At 45.5% G+C, this 15438-nt stretch overlaps 1 protein-coding gene across 1 annotated transcript; it reads left to right on the top strand.

The window, feature by feature from the left end:
• Nucleotides 1–632: 632 nt before the first annotated feature.
• On the top strand, nt 633–8351 carry LOC123442451 (disease resistance protein RGA5-like). The gene is made up of 3 exons (XM_045118497.1): nt 633–1569; nt 5851–7869; nt 8098–8351. Exons 1-2 carry the CDS (start codon nt 761–763, stop codon nt 7862–7864), a joined length of 2823 nt encoding a protein of 940 aa, XP_044974432.1. The 5' UTR covers nt 633–760; the 3' UTR covers nt 7865–7869; nt 8098–8351.
• The last annotated feature ends 7087 nt before the right edge of the window (nt 8352–15438 follow it).

Here is a 15438-nt window from a genome sequence, read left to right as displayed (position 1 = left end):
TATCCACACCGCTCATTGCATTTGCAAGGTAAGTCCAACTCATAAAGAATGTTGTGTGCATCGCTTGATGGAGAAGCTGGGGTTATCCTCCTTTTCCAAAAAAAAAATGCAACCTATAACGTACTTATACATGTATTGGACACAATATGTAGTAGATCAACAAAATAGACCCACAATATTCTATGAGAGTGTCTTTTGTGCATCCACGCATATTGCACCCACGGTGCACCCACAATCAAAAACTTAACAAAACATTTCAAATAAATCTAAATCTTTGTTGCTGTGATAATGATCAAATGTTTGAGGTGCTTCTAAAATTTGGTGGTGACATGATATGTGAAATGCTCTGTACAAAAAAAAACAAAGTTTGTATTGAAAACATGTTTTTTGAATTTTCTGTTCACTTTAGGGGTGCATCAAAGCCGGGTGCAGCCACTACTTTCCCATATTCTATTAAGAAGAAAAGATCGAACTTTGTTATATTTGTTAAAGTTAATATATACCAGATGAGGCTCAAGATGGCCCGCGCCGTGTATGCTCGTGGTAGAGCCCACACACACGAAGTTTCTGGGAAGCCTACCACCCGCAAGCATCTTTTTCCTGGTGGTAGTATATAATTCTGCCTATATTGCAAAGACCCCTTGACCAGCCTCGGTGCGCATACCACTTCACCCATCGTCCTGCCAAATCCTCATAGACATACTGTTACTTGCAGCACTGCATTTGGTGGTGGGGAAGTCGACGTTCGATCCTGCCACCAATGGAGGCCGTGGTGGCGAGCGCCATAACAGGAGCCATGCGGACGCTCCTGCCCAAGCTCGGCGTCCTGCTGGAGAGTAAGTACAAGCTGTCCAAAGCAATGAAGAAGGAGATCGCCTCTTTGAGTGACGAGATGAGCAGCATGAGCGCTCTGCTCGTGAAGCTGGCCGAGACCGACGACGGCGAGCTCGACGTGCAAGACAAGGTGTGGCGCGACCAGGTACGCGAGCTGTCCTATGAAATGGAGGACTGCGTCGACACCTTTACGGATGACCTTGATGGCGGCGGCGGGCTCTGGAGAGGGCTTACGACCCTCAAGATGCGGTACAATATTACCCGCTGGATCGCAGAATTGAAGTCTCGGATGGTGGAAGTGAACAAGCGCCACAGCAGATATAAGCTTGATGAGCGAGCATGCTCTATTTCTCGGAGCCCTGTGACTATTGATCCTCGTCTGTATGCACTCCATACAGAGGCTGCCAGCCTTGTAGGCATAGATGGCCCTAAGGAGAAGCTCATCGACCTATTGCTGAGAGAGGAGAAATATGGCAGTAATCACCGGGCACTCAAAGTTGTAGCCATCACTGGATTTGGAGGTATTGGCAAGACAACTCTCGCCAGTCAAGTCAGAGATATGATCAAAGGTCGATTCGACTGCACGGCCTTCGTATCTGTGTCGCAAAATCCAAGCATGGTTGATATCTTGTCGACTATACTCTCACAAGTTGGGAGCTCCGTGCCCGTGCCTTCAGGGCAGAATAGTGTGCAGTCCCTCATCAGCAAACTGAGGGAACACCTCATGGCCAAAAGGTATGCTCAGAAATTATATAAAGTTATATACTTTTTTGAAACTCCATCTTGTTTTGGCTTTGATAATCATTGTGCGAGTAGAAGAAATCTGTAACTGGATGATTAGGAGGGTGGTTGTGTATGCATGTGAGCCTCTGCATTGATAATTATTAGTTTCTCAAAAAAATAAAATCCAAAGCCAATAGTACTCTATAGGAATGGTGTAGATCAACAACAAATAAAGTAGGAATATCATTGGTTTTTATTTAAAATCTATTACACACTTCTTAACTAAGTATAAATATAGGTATTTATATTTTATAAATATATATATATATATAGGATTTCGATGTTGTATAGGGAAATAATTGTTTCCCAAAACTAATCAAGTTGAACTTACGCGCTGTTAAAACTTTAGGCCAGAGATAGACTCTATTTTTCATTATAATTTTTCAGCCTACGTCAATTATTTATGTCCTTTATGTTTTCGGTACGTAGCTTTTCATTTTATAGTACCTTGCCCTGGCGGGAACTCATATTCTTCTCTAGCTTTTCTGCTTCGCCTTTGCTCGTTTATTTAACTTCATCAATCGGGATACCAAGATATTTCGGAGGCAAATTGCTAGTAAAAAAGACTCCCCATACATTAAAAATATCAGAACGAGGAGCCCTATGGGAGAGACTTCACTTATCAGGAAACTAGTTTGAACTAGATGACAAAGAATAAAGGTCAACATGTAAGTTCCTATCCTGACTAGACATGCCAACTAATTCAGCCAGCATGTCAACTTCATGCACTTGTCCAATCACCAACTCCTACTTTTTATTTCTGTATTCAGTATCCAAATTTTAGTCCAACCTCCCAGCTTTCTCCTTAAAGTTGACAACCTCCAGCTCCATTTATCAATGACATTTCTATTGCCATCTGGAAATCCCAAACAGACTCAACAGTGCAAATTAGTTCTGTCCTAACAACCTTCATAGCTCAAAGGCCCACCTCGTTAATTAGTTAAAAGATGTAGAATATGGCCGGTTGAACCAGGCAGTTGTAACCAAAACCGTATCCAGTTTTATGTTTACTTAACTAAAATTCCATCAGATTATGGTGTTTAATGATAAAACTAAAAATAAAATATTTTCATCATAGTATTCTTCAGAGTGCGGACGTTTGGAGCTCGGCCTCCATGGAGGCCGGAATTTTTGAATAATTCAAAATTCAAACTTTTTGGTTTCAAAAAAATCTGAAAAAAATATGGAAGTAAAGAAGGATGTTATGCGTATGTGTGCAAAAATTTAGGATGAAATACCTTGAAATACGATCTGCATAAAAAAGACAAATTCATGACCTGAAATGATGAATAGTGTCATGTGTAAAAAAGCCTCAGATTTGTCTTTTTTGCACAGCCCTCATTTCAATGTATTTTTTTCTGAAAATTTACACACATGTGTGTTACGCCTTCACTTATCCCTGTATTTTTTTCATAATTTTTTGAAATGTAAAAATATGAATTTTCATGAAATTTGAATTTCAAATTTAAAGGCCACCATGGAGCTCGGCCACCAAAAGCAATTTCCGTATTCTTCATTACTATTATCCTTGTATATTTTATTCAGTTTGAAATCCTCACAAAAATTGTAGGCAATGAACTTTATTACAGACTCGACAAAAATCCTGAAAGAAACTTAATTCAGAAAGGCCAGAAAACAGACGTGAGGGAGGAAAGGGGGAGAGAGAGACTCTCGAAACTCCACTAACTGTGTCTCCTGAAATGGAAATCCCAATATTTCATTTTGTGGGAAGATCCCCGTCCTCTTCAAGGGCAAATGAGGTTTTGCATTCCTTCTTTTTGTTTCTCCTAGAGACCTTGGCCTTAGGTTTGTCACTAATTTTTTTTTATAAAGAGTGTCTTTTACGAAAAAGAGTTTTCCCAACTTTTTATTACAAAGCAACCAGCACCGATAGAATTGAAGATAGGTGCTGAGGCGGAAGCATCATAATCACGTCTAAAAAAACAAGAGAGAAAATACAAAAGAAGAAAATGACGACAACAGCGGATAAAAAAAACGGAGAAGCCTCGCGACCGCTGCGTCCACCGAAGATCTGCCACCAAGCTCCTAGATTTCGAAGTGCCGGTACCAATCAACACCTTCAAGAAGGGACTCGACAATGATGACGTTGTTGCCAAGGGTTTCCCCCGGTACGCGGCGTGGAGGAGGAAAGGGTAACCCTGGACGCCCTCCAGGAAGGTCCAGCGGCACCCTCAAGCGCCACCGCGTCGGTGTCGGTCTGGCCGACCGGGATTTCTTTCGATCCCAATCCTCACCTCGGGTGTGTCGGAGGCCGCCAACATACCGACCACCAACCCATGCCAATATGATCTAGAAGCTTCCCACGATGTCTCACCGAAGCTAATACGCGAGGCCTGAAGGAAAGAGACACAACCAATATGGAAACCTGGAGCAGTAGCACCGTAGACACGCGGGATGGACCGACCTCCACCACCGAAGCAATAGCCGACCGGACGCAGCAGCAAGGGCATGACAGTCCCACGGGTCCGTAGGTCCAGCCAGGCCCCGAAGTGGCCCGTGAAGCCACCGCAGTCGCAATGCAGCAGGCGCGCCATGGCTCCGCCGATCCACGTGTGAGCAGGAGCACATCTCCATCCGACAAAAAGTAGCACCACCGGAGGACGAAACCGGCCCGCCTAAAACCCAGATGGGACTCAAGGGCCTAGATTTGTGCTAGGGGCTACACACCGGACTAGCACACCGGCGGCCACTACCTCGCAGCCAAGGGGCAGCTCCAGCACGGAAAAGCCACCCGAAGATCGTCTGACCGCCTACCGGCTAAGGAGCACCGTCATCGGTATGCCCCCCGTTCCCCCACGGGAGGCCAAGACACACGGGGAAGGGAGATCTCGCCGCTGCCGACACATCTCGGGCTTTGCCCGGAAGCTCTTGTCGACGGCTGCAGGAAGAGGTGTGGAGGAAGGGCGCTGGGGGCGCGGGCAAGCAGCGGTGCCCCGACCACTGCTCGGGGCGACGCAGGGGGCACAGGGAGGGGGAGAGCAGCTCCGGCCGTTGCCGGATCTACGCGCGGGGAGCCGGCGTCAGTGGGCAGAACCCTCACAGTCTTGCTTATTCGGTAATCCCTCCGGTTAGCTGTGCCGGGGAGTTTTTCCTGTCCAAAGGGTGTTCTTTTCAAGCCTCATAACTAGTGCCTTACCATAGGACTACAAAAACTATGAGTTTCCCACTCGGGCACAGGCTTAACACTCACATGGTCATGAGATTTAACACTTTGTGTGTTCTAGGAGACATAAAATAGATGAAGTGGAGGTGATGTGATGACAATCACAACAGATGCGTCAAGATCCGCACAACTCTCTGAATTGTAAATATCGTTGTTTTTGGCCTTCATTCGGAAATGTGTGGTAGCACCCGGGCGTCGTGACCCCCTATTACCTGTTCTGTTCGTCTTTGATGAGATTCGTGCTTGGCCTGCCGAACAGCAGAACATTAGCAACGGCTATCTATTTATTCAGATCATTTAACCAAGCTAATTGAGGCGTTTCTAGGGACGAGTAGGGAAGAGGGGGCAGACTAGGCAGCAGAGTAATTTCAACATGCAAATATTATTCTACTTAAATGCTAATATATTTATGAGGTGTGCTTCGGTATACCCTCTTAAAACGTACGAAGGAGAACGTATACCCATCTCTTATTGTATGTATGCAATACGAGATGGTATACGTATGGCTACATGTAGTGTACAATACGAGGTGGGTATACGTTTCCTCTTCTATGTTTTATGGGGGATGGTGTACCGAAGCAAAAGTGTATATTTATTACAACATGCAAATATGTCACATCACCATGCAACCATGCAAGCCACAAAATCCCAACTCAACTTGCAACGTATTATTCTACTTAAATTTAGTAAGTATTTTATACATAAAGTATGATTAAATATATTAAATAATAAGTGTTTTCCTTTTTAGTTACCATACTATTAATTCAAATAGTCATGCAACTTACGACCAGATTTCATTGAAATGTACCATAGCCAAGGTATCATATAACAGATCCTAATGAGTGACATTGGGAGCCACGCCACCTCACACCCATAATTCTTTATATACATGCACATTCATATGTTTTATTATTTAAGGATTCTTAATGGTTTTAGCTCAAATTTGTGTGCAGCAAATTTTATTGAAGTTATCTAACTTAATCAAATAGTTGGTGATGATCGTAATGAGTTCTTGAGTATGAAAACTTGTATTTTACCTCATTTCACAGATACCTTATCATCATTGATGATATATGGACAATAGAACCATGGAATACTATCAAATGTGCCTTTGTGGAGAATAAACGTGCTAGTAGAGTTATAACAACTACACGTATTGAAGATGTGGCTCAGGCATGCTGTTGTGGTTTTCGTGGCCATGTCTACAAGGTCAAGCCTCTTAATGTTCTTGACTCAAGGAGATTATTTCATAGAAGGATTTTCTCCTCCGAAGATGCTTGTCCTGAGAAACTAAAGGATGTTTCTGATGAGATTCTGAACAAATGTGAAGGAGTTCCGTTAGTCATAGTCAGTGTAGCTAGCATTTTGGCTAGTCATAAAGAGGGAAAGTCGAAGAAATTCTGGGAGAAGATACAAAACTATTTTGGTTTCCAGTTGGAAGGTAACAATGCTTTACAATGGCTGAGACATGTGCTTAATCTTGGGTACATTGATTTACCTCTGGACCTTAGGACATGTATGTTGTATCTTGGTATATTCCCAGAAGATTCTGAAATAATGAAGGATGATTTGGAGAAGAGATGGATAGCCGAGGGTTTCGTTCCAGAAAGGCATGGCGATGGCCCAGAGGCGATTGCAGAAGATTTCTTTAACGAACTGATTAATAAAAACATGATACAAATAGCAGAGTTTGATGATTGTGGGGACGTCTTATCTTGTCGGGTGCATGATGTAATGCTTGATTTTATCGTATGGAAGTCCATGGAAGAAAATTTCATCGATATAATTAAGGGACCTCCTACAGTTGGTGATCCGCAATGCATGAAAGGATGTTTGCAGGTTCGCAGGTTATCCCTACAAGTTAGAAAATCGCAACACAATGAGTTGCTGGGAAGCATGGCTCTCACACAGGCCAGATCATTTAACTTTTGGGGGTCTGCCCAATGGATGCCTTCACTGTCGAGATTTCAACTCCTGCGAGTTCTACATCTCGATCTTGGTGTTTATGACTCCAGAAATGAGGAGGAACTGACCTCAATAGGGAGCTTGACCCAATTGAGATATTTGAGGATCAGAGGCGCTGTGTTTAAGAAACTGAAGAAACAATTGCAAGGATTAAAACATTTGAAGACGTTGGAGATAGTTGGCGAAGACATCGAGAAGATTTTACACCTAGAACTCAGTGTCACAAAGTTACCGGCGACGCTGTGGCACCTGATTGTTCCCTATACTGTGAAGCTGCCTGGTCAGATCAACAAGATGCCTAACCTGCGCACTCTGGGTGAAATCAGCATAGATATCCAAGATGTAGAGAACATCAAAGGGCTCGGTGAACTGGGAGATCTGAGGGACCTGAAGATAGTTCTAGATAAAGGTGACAGGGAAGGCCATTGTGCGGATCTTGTTCCTTCACTGAGTAGTCTCAAATGCCTCGAGTCCCTAACCATCCGCATGGCTGGATCCCTCAAAATTGTGGATGTCCTGACTTGCTGGTCTCCACCTTCACACCATCTTCGTAGACTACATGTGCTGGGGCTCCCCTTCTCCACCGTCCACGAAGACTGGATCAGCCAACTCGACAACCTCAGAAGCTTGAAGATTCATGTTGTTTCGCTGCCAAGGGATGGTGTCGACGTTCTTGCCAGGCTGAGCTTACTGGTGCACCTCACACTGCATGTGAAGAAAAACGTCCCTGAGGAAGGCCTTGTCGTCCGTGCCGCGTCTTTCCCAAACCTCAAGGATTTTGTGTTCAGGTGTGAAGAGATTTGCCTCGTGTTCGAGGCAGGGGCCATGCATAAGCTTCAGAGACTCGCTGTGGACTGCTATGCAAAAGCAGAGCGGCAAGGCGGTGATTTACTCGAGGGCATCCAGCATCTGGAAAGCATACTGTCATTCGAGTTTTATATCTACGAGTGGAACGACTTGACTGTTCCTCAGTATGGACTGCAGGCCTATTGTTCTCCACAGCCTAAAAACTGGAACGTGGAGAGTCTCGAAGCTGCGCTTAGGAAGGCGATCAACAAGCATCCGGGAACTCCCGATGTTCGCATTCAGTCCATGTAAACATGGTACGGACAGAAAACCCTCCATGCTTCGCAACTTCGTTTCACTTTTTGAATTGTTTGAATTGCTTATCACATGTATCACGTACGTGGTGCAACTTTGTTTCACTTATTATCCCTTTCAACGTCCACTTCTAATTGCCTAGCTAGTCCTAATTCTCTTTCTGCACTTACAAAACTCTTTATTTGCTCTCATTAATCTCGCATAACTCTCTGTCATTGCCTTATTTGCAGGGACCTGGCCATGCAAATAAAGACATCGTCGCCGCTATCGTGATTTCAGTTACTTCATGCATGTATACCTTCTTTTTTTTGGTTCTGTGAGGTGTATACCTTTCTTTTTATTCTTAGAAGATCTCAAGCGCCTTTTTTATTCATTCAAAAATAGCTTCTTTAATCCAGGGTATGTACTTAAGCGTCAGGACAATTTTACTGTTAAGAAGATTTTCTTTTCCCTCGTCCTCGAAAAGTTGTACTTTTTTCTTGTTCCTCGTGTTGTCAGAAAATTATATTTTTGAATATGTTAATTAAATGATAAATGACACACGTGTCACACGAAGTAAAACAGTCCAAACGCCCTCGGGGAGGTTGCATGTATCTTGTAGATGTCCATTGCCACGTCATCACCAGGGAGTCGTTAGTGACCAAGCAAAGTCGCTCGAACATTTTCACTTGCATGCGTTCAGTTATCGCCACCGCTTCCCCAAACTCTCTTACAAACACAAGTTGGATTTTGGTAGAAATTCTTCTTCAGAGTAACTATAATCAGACGATTCATTTCATTCGTCATTATCCGTTTGGATCATCATAGACAAAAGTGACGTTCCAACGCGTCGATCCATTTTTAAAATGTGTTCGTTTTCGATCCGTGCAAATTCATTTCAGACCCAAAATTAGATTTAAAATGTGTTAACGCGGACGCGACGCGCGTCCTTTCAGTGTCCGCCCAGTCCACACGTGGCGTCCAATCAACTACCAGCGACGTCTGTATTAATGACGACTATTCACCACGGGCCCATGTGTCAGCGACCGAGGCCTTCCTTTTTTAATCCGAGCGTGTGGATGGGGGGCTCATCCTCTTCCAGAAGCCGTCCTCATCTAGATACCCCGCCGCTCCCCCCCTCCCCCGGCAAAGCCTAGCCACCATCATGGGCTACTTCTTCGGTGCAGGTTCGAGCTCTCGCAAGGACAAGGGCAAGGCCCCCGTCGTCCCTGTCCGCGCACTCCCCTCGTCGGCGTCTTCCTGCCCACCTCGGAAGCAAATCAGCGTACCAGTGCACCAGGTGCGGTGGCACTGGGAGCACCGCATCACCCTCCCCTATCCCGACATCACGCAGTCACGCTACCACGCGACTAGCACTTGGATCCGGAGAGGATTCTAGTGTCGTGGTTGATGCGGTTGCATGCGGAGGAGGCGAGGCATCGGCAACAGTAACTGACACGAGAGCAGCGGCTCAACCCCGACTTTCGCGATTGGGAGGTCTGGTCTGCATGATAGCACCAGGAGTAGCGTCGACGTGGCGTCTGCGATGTGGTGGCTTTTGTGCCGCCGCCCCTTGTCGTGCGTCACAAAGACCATGAAGCGGAGGCCTCTTACCAGAAGGCCGTGGCGTTCATCCTCCGTAAAAGCGAGGAGGAAGAGCGCCTCAAGGAGGAGGAGGAGGCGGCTTACAAGGTGCATATTGCGGAGTCCCTAGCGCTCTCCGCTGCCGGCGACTGAGTTGTGTCGCCGCTGCCCCGCCGTCCCCTGCCAAGGCCGAGCCAGGGCCGCTGGCCCTCCACCCCAAGCGATACGTGTGGGACAGGGTGGTGCGCGAGTGGGTCAGCGTGGCACCCGTTTGGTTGGGTGCGACGTCGGAGCAGGAGGCGGCCTACCTAGAGCACTGACGGCAACGGCAGTTGGGGGAGGCGTACCGCGAGGCCCAGCGGCTCATGCAGCTGGAGTGCGATGCTGAAACTGAGGAGGAGAAGTGACGTGTAGTAACCCAGCCACCGCCGATGCAGCTACCGATGAACGACGTCGTCGTCGCCGCCTGGGAGACGACCTTCCCCTAGGCTGGTCCGACGCCCACGCTCGTCGACTTCACCGGCCCCGAGGACGACGATGGGGACGCCTAGTGCAGCGCAACTCCTCGTTTTTTTTTATTTAATGCAATGTGGACTCGTGGGACTATCACCCGCTTTTGAGGCCAGCATTTATGTTTAATTAACAACATTTTATATTTTCAAAGTATGCATTGTGATTTTATTTCGCGCCACCTAAAAAAGGGTCATGGCAGCGTTGTGCGCAAGCGCTGACCCAATTCCAAAAGCAGACATGGATGTCTGTCGGGCCATGTCTAGCTGATAGCACATCCACCAGTAGCAAGCATGACTTGACGGCTCCATATAAGACACCATGAGTAGCATCTGCCGATAGCACATCCACTGGAGGCTTCACCTGCTGGCAACCGACAACGCCCGACAACTTTGAATGAGGCGCATGTGTCACCTGCTGAGCCGCATCAAACCCGATTTGTTGATGGAAGAGACGTCCCATACCTCCATCAGCCTCAGAAGGCCGTCACCACCTCCAGATCAAGACCCCGAATCGCCCACACGATCCCAGGGGCCGCCACTTTTGATGTACATGGGCAGCCGACCTAATTTCGGGTGCTACAGGGAGCACCCATCGTCATGCCAGCCGTTGTCGTTGCCCATAGAACAACAAACACTACCACGATCCTGCATCACACGTCGTCGATGCTGGAGTAAGATCCAGCCACTAAGCGCGTCCTACGATATCCCCGGATGCGGGATCCCAAGATCTGCCGCCACCGGTGCCACCAAGAGGACCCATCATCCGGCATGTCATCCCCGGCGAAGGGGATGCTACCGACGCCATGTTCGAATCCATGCTTTAGTCACCACCACGTTCGCCAAGACCGGATCCGGGCCGGACACCACTACCATCACTACCACGCTTAGCCCTATCGATCGGGGAAGAGGCCGCATCACCGTGGATTTGGCGCCCTCACTGCCGTATAGTTTGGGAAGGAGGAGCAGCCCTCCGTCGCCTGTCGTCGAACGTACAGGCTCTGCGCGGCGCTATCCCCAGGCGGCGGCGGAGGGGAAAGAGTGATGGGTCAACGCGGCTGGGGACTAAGGTCCCCCCCCCCCCCTCCCACCCCCGGCAATCGGGGCGAGTGACGAGGTGGTAGAGTGGAGGCTGGCCAATTTTACATAAGGGTTAGGTTTTTTCAGATTCATGTACTCTGGCGCTACAGCATTACACCATTGGTAAAGCTTCTTCACAATGGTGTTTAAAGCTTAAATTTACAATTTCATCAGAATTTAACCATTAAACTCTGCTATGTTTCTTGACAAGTGTTCTTTGTAATGCTCTGTAGTCCCAATGTGACTTCCTTATTTTCCTACCTGTCGGTGATATTCAATATTTAGTCCGGTAACGGAAACAATGTAAAATACTTCATCTGTATCTGGTGCGTCCCTTTTTTTATTTTAGTCAACTATATGTGTGCGAATACAAAAATATACATATTTCCCCTGTTTAAGGTGTAGGGTAGTAATAGAAATTTGATGTACAGTCAACTATACGGCTTCATACATGTGTACGAAAATAAACTAATATAAATGCAGAACTGTTGGATGCCTTAATCTTCGTTTCAGTGTATGACCTATAGTTAATGGACATTCTTGCATCACAATAATAACATACCTGTAGTTCGAACGCTACGTGGCCGAATTTTGAAAGACGACATCAAGATAGCGCAAAGGAGCACATTAGGATGCTATGGACCTGTTCGGATCCTCTCCGCTCCACAACTGCGGCTCCCGGAGCGGAGGGAGCAACAGCACAATTTCAGGGATTGGCTCCAACCAAGCTCCTCGTTTCTGTTAAATTGTGATCCAAATTCTACCGTATTGGACTAGACGTAGTACAAACGGTGTGGGCATTTGCGTTTGGTATCGACGCGTACGAGTACAACTCGTTTACTTGTCCTCCAAGGACTCTCATGTATTGCCCCTCATATATACTTCATGTAATCGCACCTAAAGACGGTATGTCGTCTCGTGCTTGTAATACTCCTCCTCATAGTGATTGCGCCTTCGTGCGTCCGTGGTTTTCCCCCGCAAGGGTTTCCACGTAAAAATCCGCGTCTCTCGTGTCTCGTTGATCTAGTTTTATCTAACAAGTGGTATACAGAGCTGAGGTTCCACCATATACGAGATCGAGACTAGGGTTCGGCATCCTGCCGTAACCGACGCGACCTGGCCATCCGAAGCCAGATCGAGAAGCCGAAGCCGAGTTCGACAGGGATTTAATCCTGCTACACCGTCCTACAAATCCTGTCTGATCTGCCGCTGTTCCTCTAATCCATCGAGTTGTTGCTGCGTGCTGCGTCGACTTGGCCAGAAGCCGCCGAGTCCCGAGGCGCCGTACAGCCGAAGGTCGCCGCTGTTCCTACGTAGCCGTCACCGAATCCTGCTGTTGGCGATTTATCCATCCATCAGCACGTGAAGGTCAAGCTGCTGCTGATCCACGTATACGTCTGGAATACGCGTGGAGCTGTGCTGCTGGTTGCTTCAAGTTACGTCGCTGCAGCTACAAGTCGTCGAGCATCCGTTCACGTGAAAGACCAAATCAATCTACTTGTCGTGGTTACGAGTAGTAGATCAGATTTGTTTTCTTCCCTCAAATTCCTACATCTACCGAAGTTACCAGGTGCTATTTATCCTATTCCGTTTCATCCGTATATTAATTCTATCAAGAATTTTCTGTCGGTTTGTACTACTTTGTATACACAGATTCATCTACTCATGGCTTCCATGAAGTATGATCTTCCGCTGCTGGACCGTGACACAAGGTTTACCCTATGGCAAGTCAATATGCGGGCGTTGTTGGCGCAGGCCGACTACGATGATGCACTCGACAGTTTTGGGAAGAATAGAATTGAGGATTGGACTCCTGAGGAGAAACGAAGGGACCGTAAGGCTTTGTCACAAATTCAACTCCATTTGCATGATAATATTTTGCAGGAAGTTTTGAGCGAGAAAACTGCCGCCGCTCTATGGTTAAAGGTGGAAGGGATTTGCATGACAAAAGATCTCACCAGCAAAAGTAAGAACGGCCAGAGGGGTCGATCGCAATCCAAAGACAAGAAGCAGTCTTGCAGATATTGCAAGAGAGACGGGCATGACATCTCAGAATGTTTCAAGTTGCAGAACAAGGAAAAGAGGAACGACACATATAAACCGAAAGGTAACAAACAAGGTGAAAATTCTGCTAATGTTGCTCGTGATGAAAGTTCCGATGATGCTCTTGTTGTTATTGCTGGATGTGCTGAGACCAATGATGAGTGGGTACTTGACACTGCGTGTACTTTTCATATGTGCCCACATAGAGATTGGTTTACTACTTTTGATTCTACTACTGCCGCTGGTTCCGTTTTGGGTTTTGATAATTCACCATGCAAGATTGAAGGCATAGGTTCCATTCGAATCAAGATGTTTGACGGCACAATCAGAACTTTGACAAATGTTCGGTATATACCGAAGATGAAGAGAAATCTTATCTCTGTGAGTGCCCTTGATGCAAAGGGATACAAGTATTCAGGTGGAGATAGCGTTTTGAAGATCACCAAAGGTTCTCTCATTGTGATGAAAGGTGACTTAAGTTCGACCAATGGTCTTTATTACCTTCGAGGTTCTACCGTTTCAGGTAATGCTACTCCGGTTATTTCAAAGAATTCTGATTGTGATGCTTCTAACCTTTGGCATATGCGTCTTGGACATATGAGTGAACTTGGTTTGGCAGAGTTAAATAAGAGAGGTCTTCTTAAAGGATACCAAACTGATAAATTGAAATTTTGTGAGCATTGTATCTTCGGCAAGCACAAGAGGGTGAAGTTCAACACTTCGACTCATACAACTGAAGGTATTCTTGATTATGTGCATTCTGATTTATGGGGACCATCTCGCAAAAGGTCATTAGGTGGTGCTCGTTACATGTTGACTATTATTGATGATTATTCGAGAAAGGTTTGGCCTTATTTCTTGAAGCATAAATGGCAAGCTTTCTCAGCTTTTAAGGAGTGGAAGATTATGATTGAGAGACAAACTGAAAAGAAGGTAAAAATACTTCGCACTGATAATGGTATGGAATTCTGTTCTAAGCAATTTGGGAATTATTGCAAGTCTGAAGGCATTGTCATACACCACACCGTTCCTTATACTCCTCAACAAAACGGTGTTGCTGAGCGTATGAACAGGACCATTATTTCCAGAGCCCGTTGCATGTTGTCCAATGCAGGTTTGCATAGGCGTTTTTGGGCTGAGGCAGCTTCCACTGCTTGTTATCTCATCAACCGTTCACTATCTATTCCTCTTAATAAGAAAACTCCAATTGAGGTATGGTCTGGTTCACCTGCTGATTATTCACAGTTGAGAGTTTTTGGTTGCACTGCTTATGCTCATGTTGATAATGGGAAGTTGGAGCCTAGGGCTGTTAAGTGCATCTTTCTTGGTTACAAATCTGGTGTTAAAGGTTTTAAATTGTGGAATCCTGAAACACAAAAGATTGTTATTAGCAGGAACGTTATCTTTAATGAATCTACTATGTTACATGATGTTGCATCTACTAATGTTCCAATTGAGAGTGAACAGCAGACTACTGTTCAGCAGCCTACTGTTCAGGTGGAGCATGTTATTGATTCAGGTGATACTTCTGATAAGGAAAATGTTGATGCACATGATGAACCCGTCTTTGATGATGAACATGTCACTCCAAATCAGCCTATTGTTCCACCCAGTTGGAATCTCGCACGTGATAGAGTTAGGCGGGGTATTAATGCACCTGAGAGGTTAATTGAGGAGTGCAATATTGTTTCTTTTGCTTTATCTGTTGCAGAAGAAATTGAAGGTAATGCTGAGCCTTCTTCATATTCCGAGGCTATTATTTCCGGTGATAGTAATAAGTGGATGACTGCTATGCATGATGAGATGGAATCACTTGAAAAGAATGGCACTTGGGATTTGATAAGATTACCTAGAGAGAAGAAACCTATTCGTTGCAAGTGGGTTTTCAAAATAAAGGAAGGTGTTTCTCCCAATGATGAGACAAGATATAAAGCAAGGTTAGTTGCTAAAGGTTATAGCCAAATTCCAGGTATTGACTATAACGAAGTTTTTTCTCCTGTTGTAAAGCATAGCTCTATTCGCACTTTACTTAGTATGGTTGCCATGAATGATTTTGAGCTTGAACAATTGGATGTTAAAACTGCATTCTTACATGGAGAATTAGAAGAGGATATTTATATGGAACAACCTGAAGGTTTTGTTATTCCTGGAAAACAAAAGCTTGTCTATAAGTTAAAGAAATCTCTTTATGGATTGAAGCAATCCCCTCGACAGTGGTACAAGAGACTTGGCACCTTTATGCTCTCTCAAGGTTTCAATCGGTCTGATTATGATAGTTGTGTTTATTTGAAAACTGTCAATGGTTCAGCTATTTATTTGCTCCTTTATGTTGATGATATGTTAATTGCTGCAAAGAGCATGTCAGAGATTGATGAA

The sequence above is a fragment of the Hordeum vulgare genome, chromosome 3H, assembly GCF_904849725.1.
Source record: "Hordeum vulgare subsp. vulgare chromosome 3H, MorexV3_pseudomolecules_assembly, whole genome shotgun sequence".
Classification (NCBI taxonomy): Eukaryota; Viridiplantae; Streptophyta; class Magnoliopsida; order Poales; family Poaceae; genus Hordeum; species Hordeum vulgare.
Note: the sequence above shows the minus strand (reverse complement) of the source record. Positions and strands in the feature narration are given on the sequence as shown.